General features: G+C 45.6%; 1 protein-coding gene across 8 annotated transcripts in view; it reads right to left on the bottom strand.

The window, feature by feature from the left end:
* FUT10 (fucosyltransferase 10) overlaps positions 1 to 22,017 on the bottom strand; it is a 106,915-nt gene that overhangs the window by 71,143 nt on the left and 13,755 nt on the right. For all 8 annotated transcript variants that reach the window (XR_007918143.2, XR_007918144.2, XR_001792574.3 and 5 more), the window contains exon 3: positions 16,938 to 17,232. Coding sequence is in view for 5 of the 8 variants with exons in the window: in XM_051842612.2 (XP_051698572.2) it covers positions 16,938 to 17,232 (295 nt within the window). In the remaining 3 variants the exon portion in view is untranslated. The remainder of the gene's footprint in view (positions 1 to 16,937; positions 17,233 to 22,017) is intronic.

Raw genomic sequence — 22,017 nt, forward strand, 5'->3', positions numbered from 1 at the left:
CACGGTGCTCTGCTGCCAGTCTACAATGCAGAGCACTCACAGGCACAACCCCGGCTCATCCCACACACAGGCTCAGTGCTTGGCTACTTCATTGTCTCTTCCACATGCCCAAGCACACACACATCAAAATCCTCATCAAACATAAGTTATTTCCCTTTATATGACAGATAAGGCATTTTATATATTTTTTCTTTAATTGAAAATTTTATAAGAAGTGGACATTTAGGACAGGCATTGTGATGCAGTGAGTTAAGCCACCACCTGTGACGCCAGCACCCCATATGGGCATCGGTTCAAGTCCCAGCAGCTCCACTTCCAGTCCAGTTCTCTGCTGACGGTGTCTGGGAAAGCAGCAGAAGAGGGCACACGTGCTTGGGGCCCTGTCACCCATGTGGGAGATCTGGATAGGATTCTGGGCTCCTGACTTCTGCTTGGCCAAGCCCTAACTATTGTGGGCATTTGGGGAGTGAGCCAGCAGATGGAAAATCTCTCTCTCTCTCTCTCTCTCTCTTGCTGCTGCTCTCGCTCTAACTCTGCCTTTCAAATAAATAAATAAATAAATCTCTTCTTAAAAAAAAAAAAAAAAAGTGGGCATTTAGGCTGATGGGATCATGAAATGCCAGACCATGTGGGAGACCCAGAAGAAGCTCCTGGCTCCTGGATCAGTGCAGCTCCGGCCGTGGCAGCCAATTGGAGAGTGAACCAGCGGATGGAAGACCTCTCTCTTTGCCTCTTCTTCTCTGTGTAACTTTTTTTTTTTTTTTTTTGACAGGCAGAGTGGATAGTGTGAGAGAGAGAGACAGAGAGGAAGGTCTTCCTTTTGCCGTTGGTTCACCCTCCAATGGCCGCCATGGCCGGCGTGCTGCAGCCGACGAACCCTGCTGATCCGAAGCCAGGAGCCAGGTGCCTCTCCTGGTCTCCCATGGGGTGCAGGGCCCAAGCACTTGGGCCATCCTCCACTGCACTCCCAGGCCACAGCAGAGAGCTGGCCTGGAAGAGGGGCAACCGGGACAGAATCCGGTGCCCCGACCGGGACTAGAACCCGGTGTGCCGGCGCTGCAAGGCGGAGGATTAGCCTATTGAGCCGCGGCGCCAACCTGTGTAACTCTTTCAAATAAATAAATAAATCTTTAAAAAAAAATCAGTCTGACCCCAAAGCAGGATCTGGAGTTGGCAAGGGCAAGGAGAAAGCACTGGCCACCACCTTTCTCCGCTTCTTCTCTGCCCTGGTTCTCATCCCCCCACATGTGGACCAGAAGGCCTGGGTCTCCCCCCGCACCCCCACCCCTTCCTTTTACTATACAGGATCAAGGACTGTGACCAAGATAGAAGGAACATGTCCTTGGCAGGAGAAAATCTACAAGCTGCATTCCAGTCTGCGTTCTTGTTATTTTAGCAGGGCAAGTAAAGAAATCTGGAAAATCCTCTCAACAGAATGTCTAACTTTAGAAGTCCATTACTACCTGACAAGCAATATCCCAGTGTGAATGTCAAAGCTGAATATGAGTGATAGTGCGGTTCTTCCTGGAAACAGAAGGACGCCTTGGACCAACAAAGGAGAGTGTGTCCCACTCAAAAAATCATGTTAACGGGGCCAGCGCTGTAGCACAGAGGGTTAAGCCACCTCCTGTGGTGCCAGCATCTCGTGGGCACCAGTTTGATTCTTGACTACTCCACTTATGATCCTGCTCCCGGCTAATGACCTGGGAAAGCAGCAGCAGATGGCCAGCATCCCATGTGGGCGTCAGTTCGAGTCCCGACTCCTCCACTTCCGATCCAGCTCTCTGCTATGGCTTGGAAAAGCAGTAGAGGATGGCCCAGGTCCTTAGGCCCCTGCACCCAGATGAGAGACCTAGAGGAAGCTCCTGGCTCCTGGCTTCAGATCGGTGCAGCTCCGGCCATTGCGGCCAAATGGGGAGTGAACCAGCAGATGGAAGACCTCTCTGCCTCCCCTTCTTGCTCTGTGTAACTCTGACTTTTGAATAAATAAATAAACCTTTAAAAAAAAAAAGGCAATATAGTGCCAACTCACAGAACTAACAAGCAGTAGAGAGGAATCAGCCCAGTGCCCACTGACACCCCCAGGTGTTTCCATTACCCAGAGCTTCTCAAGGAATGTGTGGAACAGAGCTTAGTTATGGCTTGCCACACCCACTTCTCTCCCTGCCAAATAAATAAATAATAAATGCACCCATTGTCTCTGCAAAGTACGGAAATGCATAAAATTAGACCTGCCTTTGTTTATCAAAAAAAAAAAAGCAGCTCTTTCTGTCAGAGTATTCAATAATAGTGTGACTAATGTAAAACATCTTTAAGCTGCTTGCTCCCAAGGAACGATGTGAAATAAAATACAGCATGATAGGACGTAACAAAGAAGACAGGTATTTTCCATAACTCATGACAAAAATGCATGAAGCAATGGGGGAGTTAGGAAGTTGAGAAACTCCCCACCTGCACACCACCACCATTACCAACCCCCACTTCACGCCGTGACGGGGGCTGAGAAAACAACCACTTCTATGAGCCCCACGGCATCCTGCGAGTCAACATCAGTGTTATCCCTGGAGACGGAGCGGTGGCCAAGGGGAGCAAAGGCACGGGATAAGCAAACAGCTGGCTGCCTCAACACCTGGCTGCCTCAACACCTGGCTGCCTCAGCCCCTCCATTTATAGGTGGTACAGCAAGTGGGGGTTTGGAAAACGGAACTTAGCAGCTGAAGGTAGGCAACCTGAGAAGTTACAGCTCACCTTCCCTTCGAACCGTGGGATCCTTTCACCGGGAGCTTGCAGATTGCTGTACAGCACGTACACGTATAAAAAACAGTGTTCAGGTGCCTTGAGAATAAAAAGAACATGGATCACCAAAGACTCCAGTCAAAGAAAATATGTCGAAGACTGCAGTCCTGGAAACTAAGTGCTCCACAGTCCCTGACCACAGGGGAACTGAAAGAGATTGCCATAAAGGCCACTAGGACTATTACTCAGCCACAAAAAAGAATGAGATCCCTACATCTGCAACAAAATGGTTCCAACTAGACTCCGTTACACTAAATAAGCCAGACCCAAAAAGAAAAATAACACATTTTCTCTTATCTGTGGTAGTTAATATACAGAAAGGATAAAAAATTGTGTGGATGTCAGACCATTTTGGCATATAGTGACAAATACTGCTTCAGTGAGTCATACCATGTAAATGACAATATATTCTCCTTTCACATAGAAAAAAAAAGGAAATGGAGGGGGGAGGACCAGTGAGGATTCAGGGTACTAGTAATGCTTTCTTTTACATTTAGATATTGATTATGAGTGTGAACAGATGACTAAAACAAAACTCATTGATGTGTACATTTATACATATATATGCACATAATACACATAAACACCATATACACATACACATTTATATACATAAATACCATATACATTTATACACATAAATACCATATACATATACATATACCATTTCTTGGTATGTATACTGTATTTTAATGCTTTAAAAAAAATAAAGGCAACTAGTATCATGTGCACCATAGCAAGACAGCTATATGAAATGGCCCCATAGTCCCCTTCAGCCTCCATCGTTTTACAGTTTCATAGCCACCTGTGCCATTATCCCTGGAGACTGCATTCCAGGTGTGGGTGCAGCTGGGGAGAAGCAGTAGTGAGGATTTCTGTCCGTCCATCCATCCTGGCCACTGCTTGAGCTCATCATCAGCTAGTTGTAAGAGTCTTACTCTTGACAAAGGCAGCACCAGATGTTGTACTGGTCCAATGACTAAGTGCCTGTTTGGTTAAAAGGATTCTCTAATTGCATAATTCCTTTGAAGGAATTACCAAAATTCACATTTCCAGTTATGGTTTTCCAATTTCAACACAGAGCCTTCTTGGGAAATTCTGTCACAAGGCAAATGTCTTAAAGGGGATTTTATTTTCCCAAGGACGTGGTTACTACCCAAAGCTGAGTACCATATGAATCACAGGCGAATGTGAGCAACAACAGGCGATAAAACCAAAGATGCACAAAAACGTCCCAAGATGAAACTCAGAGATTTTGTATTGTGCTAAAAGGTTAGAGGTAGGAGCTCCCTCAGAGAATCATCGAGGAGGTGACGCTAGCACCCCCCCACCCTCCACCACACACACAACATAAAACAGCCACACCACTATCTCCTGGGAAGCTTCACAAAGAGCAGATTCCCAAGGATGATGATTTGATAAGGAGTAGGAAACAAAATGCTGACTTTTTTTTTCCTTTAAATCTTTCCAGATTACTCCAATTTGGATCTGGAAACTTCCACTTCAGGCTGGCTAAATGAATTGTTCAAAGTTGCATGCCTAGTGTCAGAATCAGATCTCAAACCTGGGTCTTTGACTTATAGAACAATGTTCTGTCCACATCACAGCACCTGCTACCCTGAAATTCTTAACAGTCTGCTTATACAAATGCCTTGATAAATTAAAAATCAGTAGGAGTGGCCATTTGGCTTAGCAGTTAAGATGTCCACATCCATGTCTCAAAGCAGTCCACACACAGACACATAGAATGACAATCACTCTAAGTAGTGCTCTGACCTCAGAATCAGCCCTTAAGGCATTCTGTTCTGGCTGAAAAGCCCAATGAGAGCATTTCATGCATGGAAAACCAAGACACTGTGGCAAAAAAATGTCCTACATGAAGGACCTCGGGGGATGAAACCCCAGTGGAAAGAAGGGGCCACCAAAGAAGGAGGTACCTTACTCTGAAGGGAGGAGAGAACTTCCACTTTGCTTATAGCCTTTCTAAATACTGATCGAGTTTGTGGATTCAAAGACTTCCATAGCCTAGGCAGCTCACGTGAAGAGCCTCAGGTGGTCACTAATTCACGAGTGTTAATTGTTAAACTAACAACAGGAGTCACTGTGCACTAACTCCCCATGAAGGACCTCTATCCTCAAAGAGCTATATTATGAGAGTTAACAGTAAACCTCGCTATTAAGGACTTACTTTCTTTTAATGTATTAAGTGGAGGATATTCTTATGTCTCATAAGTTTTAGTTATGCCTAAGTGTCCAACTCCATTGCTTGTTTTCTTGGGCACTTCCTTAATTAATGATAAAACTCATTCTCAAGGACTTACTTTCTTTTAATGTATTAAGTGGAGGCTATTCTTTTGTCTCATAAATTATAGTTATGTCTAAGTGTTCGCAAAAGATGTATCATTCTTGGGTGCTTCTTTAGAGTTAATTAAGTTTCTAAAAAAAAAAGTGAAATTAACTTTGAGATGCAATGACTTTGAACAGCCCTTGTCTCAACTGTTGAGGGACAGTTTTTTTTTTTCTGTGCAAATTATTGAACTCTTAGTATAGAGTTGGTCTTCTGTGTATAAAGTTAATTGAAAATGGATCTTAGTGGAGAATAGGACTGGGGAGGGGAGGGGAGAGGGAGGAGGAGGAGGGGTGTGAGTGTAGATGGGAGGGCAGGTATGGTGGGAAGAATCACTATATTCCTAAAGTTGTACTTATGAAATGCATGCAGTGTGCATTCCTTAAATAAAAGGTTTATTTGGGGGAAAAAAAGAGGTGACCACGTCCCACATTAAAATACCTCTGTTCAATTCCTGGACCTAGTTCCTGAATACAGCATCTTGCCAATGCAGACCCTGGGAGGCAGTGACGATGCCTCCAGTGATCGGGCTCCTGCCACCCATGTAGGACACCTAGATTGCATTCCCAGCTTCTGGCTTCCATATTAGCTGGGTGGGGGTGGAAGCAGGCCTTTGGGGAGTGAACCAGTGAATAGGATTGATCTCACTCTCTCTCCCACCCGTACTCTTTCTCCCTCCAATTAACTAATTTAAAAACATAATACTGGAATAAATTAAGAAGTACGGCCTATTAAAAAGTTACCCAAATAGTAACACTTACCTATTACAAACACAAATTAAAATATTTTAACTAATTCCATTTGCATTTTTAAAGTATAAAAGGATGATAAATAGAATAAACAAGTTTCTAAGCCCTTCAAAGGAAAGTTGCACTGCTCTTTTAAGTTTTGATAAATTTCCTGGTAGCATAAACAAAGAATTAAACTCACTCATTGATCATTCCCTCCAAAAATTGCCCTGCAGCAGGTCCACATTGCTAACTGGAGCCTCCTGAGTCTGATGCTCTCATTCATCTCATCTTGCTCTTCCTGGTTACTTTTGCCCTCCATCCCTAACCAAGGCACCCCTGCACCCCCAGACCCCAAAACCATCAAGGGGAGAGAAACCACAGCAGGCAGCATGTTGGGTGGTGCAGACAGAAAGGCAAGGCTGCTTATCAGGGGAAAAACAATTTCAGGGAAATCCCAGCACATGCACAGTAACACAAAGACCTTGCAAGGCGGATGCTGGCAGATGTGCACACCCATCTCCCCAAAGACCCTCATCCTTGAACCTGTGCCCTCCAACAACCCAGATGAGGTGGTATCAGACTGTGAATGTGAAATCTGTGGGACAAAGTGTCTGCTGCCCTCACTCAGTGGTTGAGGTTCTTTTCTCTGCCTTTGGTAAGACATCTGCACCAGGGTATCTGGGTTCAACTCCAGGTCCCAGCTCCTGACTCCAGCTTCCTGCTGATGCAGACCCTGGGAGGCAGCAGCGATGGCCCAAGTAATTGGCAGGCCTGGTTGGAGTTCCCAGCTCAGGACTTCAGCCTGGCCCACTCCCAACCTCTGTGGGCATTTGGGGAATGAATCAGCAGATGGGGGATTTTGATCTTGATATCACTCTTTCTCCTCCTCCACTCCCCTCTCCCTGCCACACCCCCCATAAATAAATAAAATTATTTTTTAAAAGAGCAAAGAGAAGCACGTTCACCAATGCTGCACAGTTTCTCTCTGCATACCTATGAGAGATGCATTTGTCTGCTCTGAACAACGGAGCTGCCCATTTGTCTCAGGGCATTTCTGGATGCCAGCATCCCCAGTGGCCCAAACTGCTGAAGCTGAGTCACAAAAATCTGTCCACTGCCCCCTAAGGGGATCTAGAAGGTCAATGCTTGACTTTCGGCACTTGGCACTTCTGCGCTGAGTTTTAAGATTGATCTGAGGGGCCAGCACTGTGTCACAGCAGGTAAAGCCACCGCCTGCAGTGCCGGCATCCCATATGGGCACTGGTTCAAGTCCCAGCTGCTCCACTTCTGATCCAGCTCTCTGCTGATGTGCCTGGGAAAGCAGTGGAAGATGGTCCAAGTTGTTTGGGCCCTTGCACCCTTGTTGGGGACCCAGAAGAAGCTCCTGGCTCTTGGTTTTGGATTGGCTAAGCTCCAGCCATTGAGACCATTTGCAGAGTGAACCAGCGGATGGAAGACCTCTCCCATTCTCTCTCTGCCTCTGCCTCTCTGTAACACTGCCTTCCAAATAAATAAATAAATCTTAAAAAAAAGAAAAAAAGAAAAAACATTTGACCTGAGAGATGTTGTCGTATTATCAGCCCTTTTGCTCTTTTTGATCTTCACAGCCTCATATGCTATGCATACACAGAGAGGGGAATGAAAGGAAGGGAGAGACTACATCAGAAACAGGGCTCACAGAGCTCCTGGCCCTCACTGGTCAACCCCTAAAATGAATCACTAGATCCTCTGTCCTCACATGAAACTAAATCTAGAAAAACTCTATTTTTTATCTAGAAAAACTAAATATCAAGTAATACTAATATATAATCTTTCCATAGAAGGAAATGAGTGCCTTAGCCGTAAGACATATTAAAGTCTTTACAAAATTAACATTTTTCCCCAAAGGGTACCTTATAAAGCAAAAAAATGCTGAGGAATTATGTTAGTAATCATTTTTGTTACTATCTTTTGCCCATATCTTATGACAAAACCTCTTTTTAATTAAGTTTTTATTTATAGCAAATGAATATCTGCAAAGAGCTTTAAAAGTGAATAATCAGGGCTGGCACCGTGGTGCAGCAGCTAAAGCTACAGCCTGCAGCTCCAGCATCCCACATGGACACCAGTTCAAGTCCTGGCTGCTCCACTTCTGATCCAGCTCCCTGTTAATGTGCCTGGAAAATCAGTGGAAGATGGCCCAAATGCATGGGCTCCTGCACCCATGGGGAAGGCTGCAAGAAGCTCCTGGCTCCTGGTTTTGGTTTGGCTCAGCTCCAGCTGGTATGACCATTTGAAGAGTGAACATCAGATAGAAGATTTCTCTCTCTCTCTCTCTCTCTGCTCCTCTATAACTCTACCTTTCAAATAAATAAAAAAAAAACAATCTTTTTTTAAAAAATAGTGAATAGTTATATATAGTTGTATTAGACCCACAAAACAAAGGTGGTGGCCGCCCCCATCCCTCTTCCTTATCTCTACATGCTAGAGTTAACCTCCAGTTGCTCGTCTGTATTTACACTTCAGAAGTATCTAAATAACATGCTATTCCTTGAGTTCTCGGTTTCACAAGTTCTTAAGTCTTTCTGCTATGGCAGATGCAGATTTAACTCTTCCATATCACCCTTTCCTGTACACAATGTCTTCCTCCCTCTCCATTTTTGATTAAGTCTATATCCACGGCTTGCATTATTACAAAGATAAATTTTGTTTACTGCTGAGCCAACCCAGGGCATTAGGGTTCTATTTCCTTTCTTCAAAATCTGTTTTCAAATCCCCAGCTAGCTCCTCCCGCTCCTTCCAAAGGCTCTGTGAAAGGTTTCTCAAGCCAGTCTGCCCCAGGGAAAACTGACCTGTGTTTGACCCATTATGAGACTTCCACACCTGAGATTCTGAAAGAGTGAGTCTGCAGTGGGGCTCATGGAACTCAGTTTTTCACCCTGTGAGCTCAGGATGAGCTACGACTGGAAACCATTCACATGAAGCAACATCAGTACTCTCACACACTGCAGTCTTAGAAATTCAAATGGCAAAGAATGTTGTTTTATTCTCTCTACTGTCCTAACATCTCTTGCAGAAACTTTCTAGCTATGGGAATGAATTGCATACAAGATGAAGGAATAATCCACGCTGTCTATCACATGAGCAATCCACACAAGTCATCACGATACCCACGAAAAGCATCCGAGATTAGACTGATGTTTTGGTTTTATCACTTTCCCACCAAGCACCCTGGCACAAAGCAAATACTGTGTTTGCATCTGCTTCCTGTTGGGTACAATACTTTATGATGCCCTTCTACCCATGACAGCCTTTTACTTGAGTTATTATCCTTGGCTGCCAGGTGACACCCAGTTGAGATGACAATCAATCAGCTTCCACTGATTACCTAAAGGCTGCAACACAGCTGTCCCCACAGTGGCCACACTGACGTTCTGCAGCCTGGTGCCAGGCACGTGGCTTCCAAGCTGCAGATCCAAATCTTCCTCCTTCTCCAAGACTTAAGATTTGAGCCTAATTCATGCCTTCTAGGTTCTGTGTCAGACAAATCATGAAGAAACATAGGTCTGCCGTGAAAGATGATGGATTGTTCACTTAAATGATAGTAAAGAGATATATTTCTTAGGGCATAAAACCAAAGAAACAGGAGATGACTAGATGTAGTGACCACAGGACAGATAGTGATGAGAGCTTCTGACACACAGCCTCAAGGATGGATCCAAAACCTAGAGCAGGAAGGACAGTGGGTGACCTAATCCATCTACAAGTCCCTTCCACCCACCCCTGCCCCCACCACCAGGATGCTCAAGAATGTGACAGTATTAGGTGTGTCCAAAGGCAATATGAAGATGAAACTAAATGCAGAGAACTGTTTAAAAGTCAGCTTAGAAGAGAGTTAAAAACACAGATCCTGGGACCAGCACTATGGTAGAATAGACTAAGCCTCTACCTACAGCACTGGCATCCCATACAGGCGCCGGTTCAAGTCCTTGCTACTTCATTTCCAATCCAGCTCTCTGCTATGGCCTGGGAAAGCAGTAGAAGATGGCCCAAGTCCTTGAGCCCCTGCACCCTGTGGGAGACCCGGAAGAAGCTCATGGCTCCTGGCTTCGGATCAGCCCAGCTCCCAGCCCCCACAGCCATTTGTGGAGTGAACCTGTGATGGAAGACTTTTCTCTCTGCCTCTCCCTCTCTCTGTCTGTAACTCTGCCTCTCAAATAAATTTAAATAAAAAAAAGAAAGAAACATATCCCTTTCTTCCATGCAGATGAACAACTGCTCATCTCTACCCTGGGAGAGACCTGTAGCTTTTCATTCTCAAGAGGAAAACCCAAGAGTTTGTTGGCTGCAGGTAGAGGGTCTAGCTGAGGTCAGGGGCATCACATTGGAAAAAAAAAAATCCAGTCAGTTTGCAGTCTGGGGATTGGGAAGCTCAGTTGTCTTCTTCCCCGACTCAGCTCCCTTCAAAAGTCTGCATCTCCATTATGACCTCCAGGGCAGGAAATGAAAGAGGAAAAAGCCTCCAAAATGCTGACATGGAAGAGGGCGACCACACTGCCAAGCCGAGCTGTGGACTACAATAATGCCAGGTGTGAAGAGGCAGACACGGAGTCCCAGTAGCCTTGGTCAGAACACACCCTTGTTGTTAAGCAATGCATGACACCACACATGAACACATATGACAAAATGTAAGCTATGTAAAACAGAGTTTTAGCTCTCAGGCCTAATGCACTCACTGAAAGTGAATGCCAGGCACAACATGGATACATGAATAATTTATACAATATCTTAAGATCCAGTAAAAAAATAAAATCATCAGTGTACTAATTTTCTCCTCAATAATATGTGAGGACAGGGCCAGCTTCATGGACTCAATCGTTCGTTGATCCACAATGCAGCTCTGGGGGGAGGGAGATGGGGAGCGGGGGAAGGGTTGTGCTTGGCAGCTGCTCAAGGATGCCAAAGGATACAGCTATGCTTGCTCAGAGCCTGGATTCCACCCGGGACTGGACATCCCGTGACCAAGTCTGAACCGTGTCTGCGATTTTAAGTGACCACAGGATTACTAACCCCATAAGAGTGTCCAACAGCTGACAACCGGATCAAGAAACCGTGGTGTGTACACACAATGGAGTATCACTCAGCCGGAAAGAAAGAATAAAATCCGGACACCTGCAGCAAAGTTGGTGGAACTGGAGATCATTTCGCTAAGCGAAATAAGCCAGACCCATGAAGACAAATGTCATGTCTTCTCTTATGTGTGGAAGTTCACATACATTGATTATAAAAACTGAGAATATCATATTTGGTATATAGTTACAAGTATTGTTTCACTGCATCATACCATGCACATGACAAGGCACTCTTCTTTCCCTACTTCATGATCATTGTTATGAAACCTACATTTTGTGGTATTAATAACCCTTTTTTCAAGAAAAATAGTCTATATGACATATATAATATCTATATAGGAAATGAATATGGCCTGCACTGTGGTGTAGAAGGTTAAGCTTCTGTCTGCCATGCCAGCATCCCATATGGGCGCTGGTTGGAGTCCTGGCTGCTCTACTTCTGATCCAGCTCTCTGCTATGGCCTGGGAAAGCAGTGGAGGATGACCCAAGTCCTTGGGCCCCTGCACCTGTGTGGGAGACCCGGAAGAAGCTCCTGGCTCCTGGCTTCATATCAGCACAGCTCCGGACATTGCAGCCATCTGGGAGGTGAACCATCGGATGGAAGACCTCTCTCTCTCCCTCTGTGTGTGTGCGTGTGTGTGTGTGTATGTGTGTAACTCTTACTTTCGAGTAAATAAATAGATCTTTAAAAAAAAGAAAGGTGGAAAGACTCAGAGGGGTGTTTTGCAATCACTAAGGTAATGGTCCCTAAGACTCACTTCAGTTCCTCTATGGACATTTGGTCTAAAAATGGTAATTTACCCATTTGTGATTGGTTAATTTGTGTTTCAGAGAATTGTTCCTGGAGCAAAATCCTTGCATTTCTCAGATAGCTCAAGTCAAACACACCATTTGCTATATTTCAACAGTGAGAATCTTTTAACTGTTATCTTCAGAAATGTGTTTCTATTAAATAAATGAATCACCTCTAGAAAGAAAAAAAAAGAGAGTAGCTTACAAAGATAATAAGCAAAATAAAAAATGTTCAGGTTTACCAAAGCTTCAGGTTTACTCTCCTTTCAATTAGGTCAGCTTTTGATACCTCGATCGTTTGTCTTTCTTTTTCAATCCTGCTGCACCAGAGTCCCATTTGCAGTCTAAGTGAACTACTTAATTAGAATTTGGAACCAGCAGACACAAAAGCATGTTGTCTCCATTCTGTTTTACTCAACAGACCTTATTACTGAAAAGAACTTCTAATTCAGTTTATTAAAAACCAGGCACCTTGCGCAATTCCAAATCCCAAATAAATGGGTCTAATTATGCTCATGAGTGTCTACTCCAATATGGTCTATGTGAAACAGCACCAGTCGGGTTCCCTGACTAAGCAGAGCCTAAGCACAGCCCTGGTACACCCCTAGGCCCCCCGAGCATCAGGCGTCTCACCTCCACCAGGTACAAAGCCCTGCACTGCATACTAGGGGTGGGAAGAAGTACAATGAACAGATGTCACTCTATCACAGAGAACAAGAAGGCCATATGGATGCTACAGTGTCTACAATTGAATAGGATAAAGGCTTTGAACTTGTGCAGGACGTTAAACCCCACAAGTCATAATTAATGCACTATGAGGATGGAAACTTCACCCAATGATGGCGTTTAGGAGGTGGGGCCCAGAGGGGGTCCTTAGTTCACTGGGGGCGTGTCCTCAAAAGATAGCTCTCGGGAAAGGGTTGGTTTGTAAATGCCTGAGTAGGCCCAGCTCATGCCTCTGCTTCCTGGCTTGCCACACAGTCCTTCCTCTGCACACACTCCCACAGCACCACCCATCACCCTCATCAGAGACCAGACCAGTGGAGCTGCCCACTCTTGGACGGGAACCCCCAAAACCACGAGCTAAAGAGACTTTTGCTCTTCATAAAGTTAGTGGCCTCAGGTGTTTCGCTGCAGTGAGGAAAAGCTGTCCAACAGACAGCAGGAGACCAGATGCTACGGTTACTTTATCTTCTCTACTTCTCACAACTGGCATGGCGCCTAGCATACAGCGGATGCTCAGTAAGTGACATAAAAGAGACAAAAATGTCCAGTGGGCTTGGCAAGAAGACCGGGCAATCGGGGTGGTCCAGAAGTCTTATATTCGAGTTGACTTTTCACAGGCTCTTCTACTTTGAGTGACTCCCTGACACCATTCCCTACCGATGTAAAATCATATGCCAACACCCAAGGTCCTCCATGCTCTGGTCCCAACATATCCTTCAGTCCGTGTCTGCGTTACACAGAGAAATGCCACAGCCCACCAATCTCCATGCTGCATGCTGCCCTGCAGATCCCGTCCCCATTCACTCTTTTTCAAGCCACAGCATCTCCCAACCCCCACAATCCAACGCCATGATCCCTCAAGGCCCACTTCTGGTGCCTCCTGCTTTAGGAAGGAGGACTCAGGAAGCCTTTCCTGATCCCTCCAACCACACGTGTGCCCTCTCCCATCTCTGAGAACCCACAAGACTTGCTGACTTTTTCCTTGCAGTATATACCTTATACGGCCCTGTACTGCAGCCAAGCGATGTCTTTGCCATTAGAAACTATATCCCTCATCTCATTGTCAAAACAAATGGTTCAGCAGATTATTCTGACAGGGCAAAGACCAAAAGCATACTCTGGGACATAGAAACGGAGTGAACAATGGTGCTAGGTTAAGAAGCCTCAAACGGCAACTATTCCACTTTGACTTGTGCACATAAGGTTTAGCTGGCAGAATCAGAGGGTAAGCTTGGTAGGCAGGTGGCAGTAAGATTACACAGAGCCTCCAATGCCAAGCTATACACATGGCGTAGATCCCGTTCTCAGTGAGATTCGCCGGTGGCCTGGCACACTGGAGAGTGAGAGGCTCTGAAGTCTGAGAACACACCAGAGCATTGTGGCTGACACGCCAGTCTCCCGAGAACTTGGCTGGAGATGAGTCCATCCCTGAGAGAAAAATCAATCTCCAGTATATTGACAACATTAAGTGCAGGAACCTGTAGCTCTGCGAGTACTGGAAAAGTCACTGTGTCGAATACTGTGTGGGCAGCAAGTCGTTTGCATTGCCACCACACTAAAAGGAACGAGACACCCAAGCAATCATTACTAAACTCCCAAACTGGTGAGAAAGAAAAGATTCTGTACTCTTCTGGAGAGGGAAAAGGGGAGCAGAACCGCACACTGCACACACTACTCACAAAGGATGAGGATGTGTGGCAGGTTTGTGTGTGTGCATGTATATGTGTATACGTGTGTGTGTGTGCACACCTTGTTGGTTTCCCTGGAGTAGCAGCAGATATTCTCAAACAAATTCCTCCTAGAGATTCCTGACATGACCATAAACAACACATACCTTTGCACATCTGAAAGCTGCACACTTATGTGATATGGTGACTTTCTATTGCCACTTTGGTTTTTGAGATTTATCAAAGTCGCAGGCTCATTGCTCTAGTTTGTCCATTTTCACCATGTGCAGTATTCCATTGCATTTTATATTGTACTTCATTCAACCATTTTCTCACTGCTGGGCACTTTGGTTACTTTAAAAGCCTTATTTATGGTTAGTGATAATAATAATAATATAAGCAATCCAAGTAAATGTGTGAGATTTCATGAGGTTATACACCTAGTATTGGGATTATTTTCCATGCATTCAATTATTAGATATTGTCAAACCAACATCCAAAGTGGTCATATCACAGTGCTATCATTTAAATATTTTTAAAGTTTATTGAGTTATACAAGCATTAAAAAAAAAAAGGACCAGCATTCTGGCATATTAGGTTAAGCTACCACCTGCAACACCAGCATCCCATATGGGTGCCAGTTCAAGTCCTAGTTGCTCCATTTCTGATCCACCTCCCTGATAACACCCCTAGGAAAGTAGCAGAAGATATCCCAAGTGTTTGGGCCCCTGCCACCCACATGGGAGACCCAGATGAAGCTCCTGGCTCCTGGCTTCAGCCTAACAAAGCCCTGGCCTTTGCAGCCATTTGGGGAGTGAACCAGGAGACGGACGATATCTCTGTCTCTCTCTCTCCCCCTCTCTCTCTAACTCTGCCTTTCAAGTAAATAAAAAATAAATCTTAAAAAAATCAGATTATTGAGCATTTTAGTAGGGTGTCTGAATACAATACCATCAGCTGCAATATTACACCTTCAGGGGGATCTGGGACCAAATGACGTCAAAATCAGCAGTGGGCACTACTCGGGCTGTTGCTCTCCTCTCTGGACAAAGAACGACTCACCCTCAGAGCTATGTGGGTTCCTTTCCAGAACAGAGGTGCAAAGCAAGTGGACCAGCAGGCCTTTGGGCAACTTGGCCAGGATCTGGAGTTTTAAGTACCTGGAGCTTGTCTAGATTTTTAAGTAGCTAAAACATCCCTGAATGCTTACCAGCCCCTGCCCACTGCTCTGCAGTCCTGGCCAGCTTGTGGACATATAGACCACCTCATTCCTTCTCTGCTTCATGTGAGCTGTTATGAGGCAGAACCCTGAGCATGACTCAGCTCTGTATCACAGCTTCAGTTCCGCCTCCAAAGCCAGCACTAGGCTTACACACAAATATACACACCCATACCCACTCTAAAGCATGCTGTCCTTCACCGATCTTGCCTGTATTTACTCAGTTGACTAATGTGTGCCAACTCGCCCCCATCACTCAGCTTCCAGGAGCCATGTCTTTCATTTTTTTTAAAGATTTATTTTATGTATTTGAAAGACAGAATTACAGAGAGAGGTAGAGACAGAAAAAGAGGTCTTCCATCTGCTGGTTCACTCCCCAGATGGCCGCAACAGCTGGAGCTGAGCTGATCCAAAGCCAGGAGCCAGGAGCTTCTTCCGGGTCTCCCACACGACTGCAGGGGCCCAAGGACTTGGGCCATCTTCTACTGCTTTCCCAGGCAATAGCAGAGAGCTGGATCGAAAGTGGAGCAGCCAGGACTTGAACCAGTGCCCATGTGGGAGGCCAGTGCTTCAGGCCAGGGTTTTAACCTGCTGCACCACAGCACTGCCCGCCCCCCAAATTTCTTTTTTTTTTATTTATGTATTTATTTTTTTATTTTTGACAGGCAGAGTGAGAGAGAGAGAGAGAGAGACAGAGAGACAGAAAGAAAGGTCTTCCTTTGCCGTTGGTTCACCCTCCAATGGCCACTGCGGCCGGCGCGCTGCAGCCTGCGCACCGCGCTGATCCGATGGCAGGAGCCAGGTGCTTCTCCTGGTTTCCCATGCGGGTGCAGGGCCCAAGGACCTGGACCATCCTCCACTGCATTCCTGGGCCACAGCAGAGAGCTGGACTGGAAGGGAGGCAACGGGGACGGAATCCGGCACCCCGACAGGGACTAGAACCCGGTGTGCCGGCGCTGCAAGGCGGAGGATTAGCCTATTGAGCCGCGGCGCCGGCCCCGCCCCCCATCTTTCTAACTGCCACTGGCACACTGCCAACTCCACCTGTCTGGCTTCACTTGCCTTGCAATCCCTGCACAACACACAAACGGCTTCAAGAGGGATGAGTACCAACTTGCTCTTGAAAAACTGAAGCTGAATACCCTGTTTATTTTTATTTCTGATTAACCTGACATCCAAGACATAAAGAGCATCAAGCTTGGCTTATGTCCAATTCGACATCTGCCATGGTAATCCAAAGCACCAAGTGAAGTTCCAAGTTATCTGAGCGGTGTATGCAACACTCCATTCCCTGAACATCAAATTCACCGTGCACAGCACCTAACCGTGGAAAAGTGAGAAGCAGCACCTCACTCTCCCTGTAAATACGAAGGGGCCCAGCCATCCCCCTCTATGCGAGTCAGGCTTGTTGGTTTGCTGCATTAGCTGAATGCTCAGGCCTTCCACTGAGCAGACACAGGGTCTTCAAGGGGCGCCCACCACCTCTTTCCTGGGAGGCAGCAGCAACTCGGCTTTGGAGGAGGAGGGAAAGCAGACACGCTGCTTACCGTAGAAGAGGAACGCCTTGGTCATGGGGTGATCCACGTAGGTCCGGTTGACGGTGAAGAAGCAGGCGTCCGCCCCACACTGGCCCAGCCGCCCTGCCTCCCCAGTCAGTGGGGTCCACCAGAGCATGACCGGGAAGCCATCCACCTCCACTTTATTTGTCCGAGTCAAGGTCAGTTCTTCTTTCTTGAGGAATGGATGGAGGTGTTCAGGCTCTTCCTCCATTTCCACATGTCCGTCTTGCAACTTGGGATTTTTAAACTTCTTGCTTTCAAATTTCCCCAGCTCCACCACCACCTAAAAGAGAGGAAGACGATTATCAGAGTCAGACGGTTTAATTTCCTTTTGCACATCTCCCATTCATCTTGGGGACTGAGCGTCTCATTATTAGTTTCCTCTTGCTGCTGTAACAAATTACCATGAACTCAGTGATTTAAAACAACACACATTCATCACTGCGCAGTTCCGGAGGTGGAAGTCTGAAATGGCCTCAGTGGGACAGAATTAGAGGATCAGCAGGGCTGAGTTCCCTCCCAGAGACTCCAGGGGAGAATCCATTTTCTTTTTTTCTTTTTTTTTTAAGAGCCCACCATAATTCCAGGCTCCTGGACCTTCCCTTCCATCTTCAAATTTAGCAACATTGCATCTCTCTGACCAGAGGCAGGAAAGGCTTTCTCCTTTTTTATTTATTTATTTTTTAAGATTTATTTTGTTTATTTGAAAGGTAGAGTGACAGAGGCAGATAGAGATCTTCCATCCACTGGTTTACTCCCCAGATGATGGCAAAAACTGGGGCTGGGCCAGACCAAAGCCAAGAACCAGGAACTCCTTCTGGGCCTCCCATGTGGCTGGCAGGGACCTAAGCACTTGAGCCACATTCCCCTGCTCTTCCCAGGTACACTAGCAGGGAGCTGAACTGGAAGTGGGGCAGCCAGGACTGGAACCAGGGCTCGGATATGAAACGCCGGTATTTCAAGCGGCAGTTTAACCTGCTGCAGCAGAACGCCAGCCCTGGCCTCTACTTGTAAGGACTCTGGTGATTACCCTGGGCCCAGAGAAATAACTCAGGATGATGTCCTGTCTCCGTCCATCTTGGCCAGCTATAACAAAGCCCTCTACACGGAGTGATTCATTGAAAAAAATTTACTCATATTTCTTCTGTTCTAGAGGCTGGGAAGTTCAAGGCCAAGGGGCCCACATCTGGCAAGGGCCTTTCTGCTACAACATCCCACGGCAGAAGGGCAGGAGAGTATGAAAGAAAAAGAGGGACAGAGTGGGCAGAATGCATCCTTTTGTCCGGAACCCACTGCATTGATGAATGACACTGACCCACCCCTGGGAGCACAGCTCTCCAGACCCCACCACCTCTTAATGTTCCCACCGCTCAACACAGTTGCGCTGCGGGTTCAGTTTCCAACCCATGAACTTTGGGAACCACATTCAAACCATAACATCTCCCACCTCAAGGGGACTCAGGCAAATCCCACCTGCAAAGCCCCTTTACTATGAACAGTAACGTATTCCATAGGTTCGTGGGATTAGGGCGTGGACACTGCCTCCAAGATATCTACCAACAAGCATGTTTAATAATTCTACCAAACAAACTCCTCCATCTCATGAGCATATATAGTTTCCAGAAATAGCTGTGTTTCTTAATGAAACCTGTGTTGGAGTTATTCCCTGACAACGACCAGAGACTCGACTCTAGGGAAAATCAGTTCTAAAGTAGCAGCTGGCTTCTTTTTCTAACTAAAGGAGTCACAACGTGGATGCTGTATGTCTAATTACACCTACTATCTCATTGAGACTGCAAAGTAACAGCCAAAGACAAAACTCCCCCAAGTCCGTGTGACCGGCATAGTGGACCCAGAGCAGTGGGCTTCCACTCCCTTCCATTTACAACCATGTTTATTTTATTAGTTCCAGGATAGTCTAATTCTGGGGCATTGACAGCCAGGCCATCAGCAACAATCACCTGAAAGGCAGGGCAGGTGCAGTGCAAAGTTCTCAAAAGGGCTGCCTTTTTACCACACTTTAGGATGTGATGATGGGGGCCGGTGCCGTGGCTCACTAGGCTAATCCTCCGCCTTGCGGTGCCGGCGCACCGGATTCTAGTCCCGGTTGCCCCTCTTCCAGGCCAGCTCTCTGCTGTGGCCAGGGAGTACAGTGGAGGATGGCCCAAGTCGTTGGGCCCTGCACCTGCATGGGAGACCAGGAGAAGTACTTGGCTCCTGCCTTCGGATCAGCGCAATGCGCCGGCCGCGGCAGCTATTAGAGGGTGAACCAACGGCAAAAGGAAGACCTTTCTCTCTCTCTCTCTCTCACTGTCCACTCTGCCTGTCAAAAAAAAAAAAAAAAAAAGATCTGATGATGGGGCTGGCGCTGTGGTACAGAGAGTTGAGCTGCCACCTGTGACACCGGCATCCCATATCTGAGCAGCTGTTCAAGTCACGGCTGCTCTGTTTCCAATCCAGCTCCTCACTCATGCATCAGGGAAAGCAGCAGAAGATGGCCCAATTGCTTGGGCCCCTGCCACTCATGTGGGAGACCTGGATGGAGTTCTAGGCTCCTAGTTTTGACCTGGCCCAGCCGCCGCCATTTGATATGTGAATCAGCAGATGGCAGATCTCTTTTTCTGTGTCTCTCCCTCTCTCTATAGCTCTGCCTTTCAAATAAATAAAATAATTCTATAAAAAAATTTTTATATTGAGGGGCCAGCGTTGTGGTTCACTGAGTTAAGCTGCCTCTTGTAATATCTGGGATCCCATATCAGAGTGCCAGTTCAAGTCCTGGCTACTGTGTTTCCAATCCAGCTCCCTGCTAACGTGCTAGGGAAAAGTGCCTGGGCCCCTGATAATGTGCCAGGGAAAGTGCTTGGGCCCTGCCTTCCCACATGAGAGACCTGGCACCTAGCTTTAGACTGACTTAGCTGGGGCCACTGCAGCCCAGCTGGGGAATAAACCAGAGGATTAGTATTATTATCATCATTATCATTATTATTATTATTACTATCATTATTATCGCATTCTCCCTTACCTCATCGTTCTGCCTTCCAAATAAATAAATAATTCTCTTTAAAAAAAAAAAGGGAAAAGGAAGAAATTACTAAGTAAAAACCAAGTGGTACTCCAATAGGAATAAGGAATTACATTAGCTTTAAAAAAAAATAGAGTTTGCCTGTGACACCCAAGGCAGCATTAGGGCAGAAAAACAGTCACTGAAAACTGAGGTGTCCCCTTTGCCAACTGCGTTCTCAGTTCTTCTACAATACAATGATGTGATTCTTCCCCAGTGGCTTCCTGGAATGAAGCTGACTTCTAACCCCAAACTATCTTTTCAACCAAGTTTCCCCTTCTATCGTCCAACTAGCAACTTGAAAGAAGGGCTTTTAGAAAGCCAGGGGATGTAACTTCAAAAGTGAACTCTGTTCTACACTTCTGAGTGAGGCCTAAGATCACTTACAAATAACAAGGGATCGTTTTAAGGAAGAGTTTTTCTTCAAACAGCTTTTTAAAAAGTATTTAACCTCAGATACTGCTGCTAGGTTGTGGTAAGTATGGCAGACAGAGACATATTAAACAGAACCATCAAGGTAAAACTCAGCCAAAGCCACAACCTAGGAGACTCAAAAGGATTCAGTTTCTTCAACAAACCTGTGACCGGGAGTAAAAGGTAGGGCAAAAGAAATGTTTACAGAAAACAACTACAACACACACACACACACACACACACACACACCCTGAGATATACAAGGAATGCAAATGTATAGGATTTAATCATTCCAGATACAACTGCACCTACTACAAAGACTTTCTTGAGACAATCAGGAAAAATTTCACAAGGCCTAGGATGTAGAAGGTTCTGAATAACTGCTATTCATTTTATTGTGGTATAGTAGTAACGTTGTTATAGTAAATTTGTGTAAGTTCCTATCTATTAGAGAATCATACTAACATATATCCAGGTAAAATGATATGATGTCCAGGATTTGCTTTTAAAATACTCCAGATGTATTTATGAATTATTTGTGTAACTGGAAAGTAAATAAAATTCAAAAATAGAGATGCATGTACACCCAAAGAATTTACATGGACCATAATCATATATACAAAACACTTGCATAGTTACATGTAAATGGAAAACAAGGTCTAAGATGAATGATTTCCTCTGAGAACTGCAGTGTTTTAACTGACCTGTAGGTAGGCATAACGTTTTCACATCTAGATAATACTTAATGAAATACTTTATTTTAGAACCTGTGGGGCTGAACTGTGATCCCAAACAGTTGTTTGTTAAAGTCCTAAGTCCCAGTACCTTAGAACATGACTATGTTTGGAAAAAAGGATCTTAAAGAGGTAATTAAGTTGGGGCTGGCGCTGTGGCATGCAGCAGGTAAAGCTGCCACCTATGGTGCCGGTTCAAGTCCCAGCTACCCCACTGCTGATCCAGCTCCCTGCTAATCTCCTTGGGAAGGCAATGGAAGACGGCCCAAGTGCTTGGGCCCCTGCATCCATGTGGGAAACCGGGAAGGAGCTCCTGCCTCCAGACCGGCCCAGCTCCAGCCATTGTGACATCTGGGGAGTAAAACAGAAGATGGAATATCTCTCCCTCTCTTGCTTTCTCTTTGTGTAACTCTGCCTTTCAAATAAATAAATATTTTTTAAAAAGAGGTAGTTAAGTTAAAATAACATCACTAGGGTGGGCCAACCCAGCATGATGGGTGTCCTCATAAAAAGGGTGAGATCTGGACACAGACAAGGACAGAAGGAGTTTGGGAAGGCCTGGGGGGAGCCAGCTACAAGCTAGGGACCTCAGAGGAAGTAAGCTTGCTCAACAGTAAGGCATTACATCTCTGTTGTTAAGGCATCTAGCCTTCTAACACCTTGCTTCAGCAGTCTGGAAAGGCTGATACAAGATCTCATTATTTTTTATTTATCCTTCATCTACCATACTTACAAAGGAAATCATTTCAAATCTGCCTAGCCTAGAAACCAGTAAACACAAGAATAGTTCTGAATGAACAGCACTCTATGGGTTTCGTTTACGGTGTTTTTTTTTAATGGTATTACCACCGCAGTGAAC

Source organism: Oryctolagus cuniculus, chromosome 2 (assembly GCF_964237555.1).
Source record: "Oryctolagus cuniculus chromosome 2, mOryCun1.1, whole genome shotgun sequence".
Taxonomy (NCBI): domain Eukaryota; kingdom Metazoa; phylum Chordata; class Mammalia; order Lagomorpha; family Leporidae; genus Oryctolagus; species Oryctolagus cuniculus.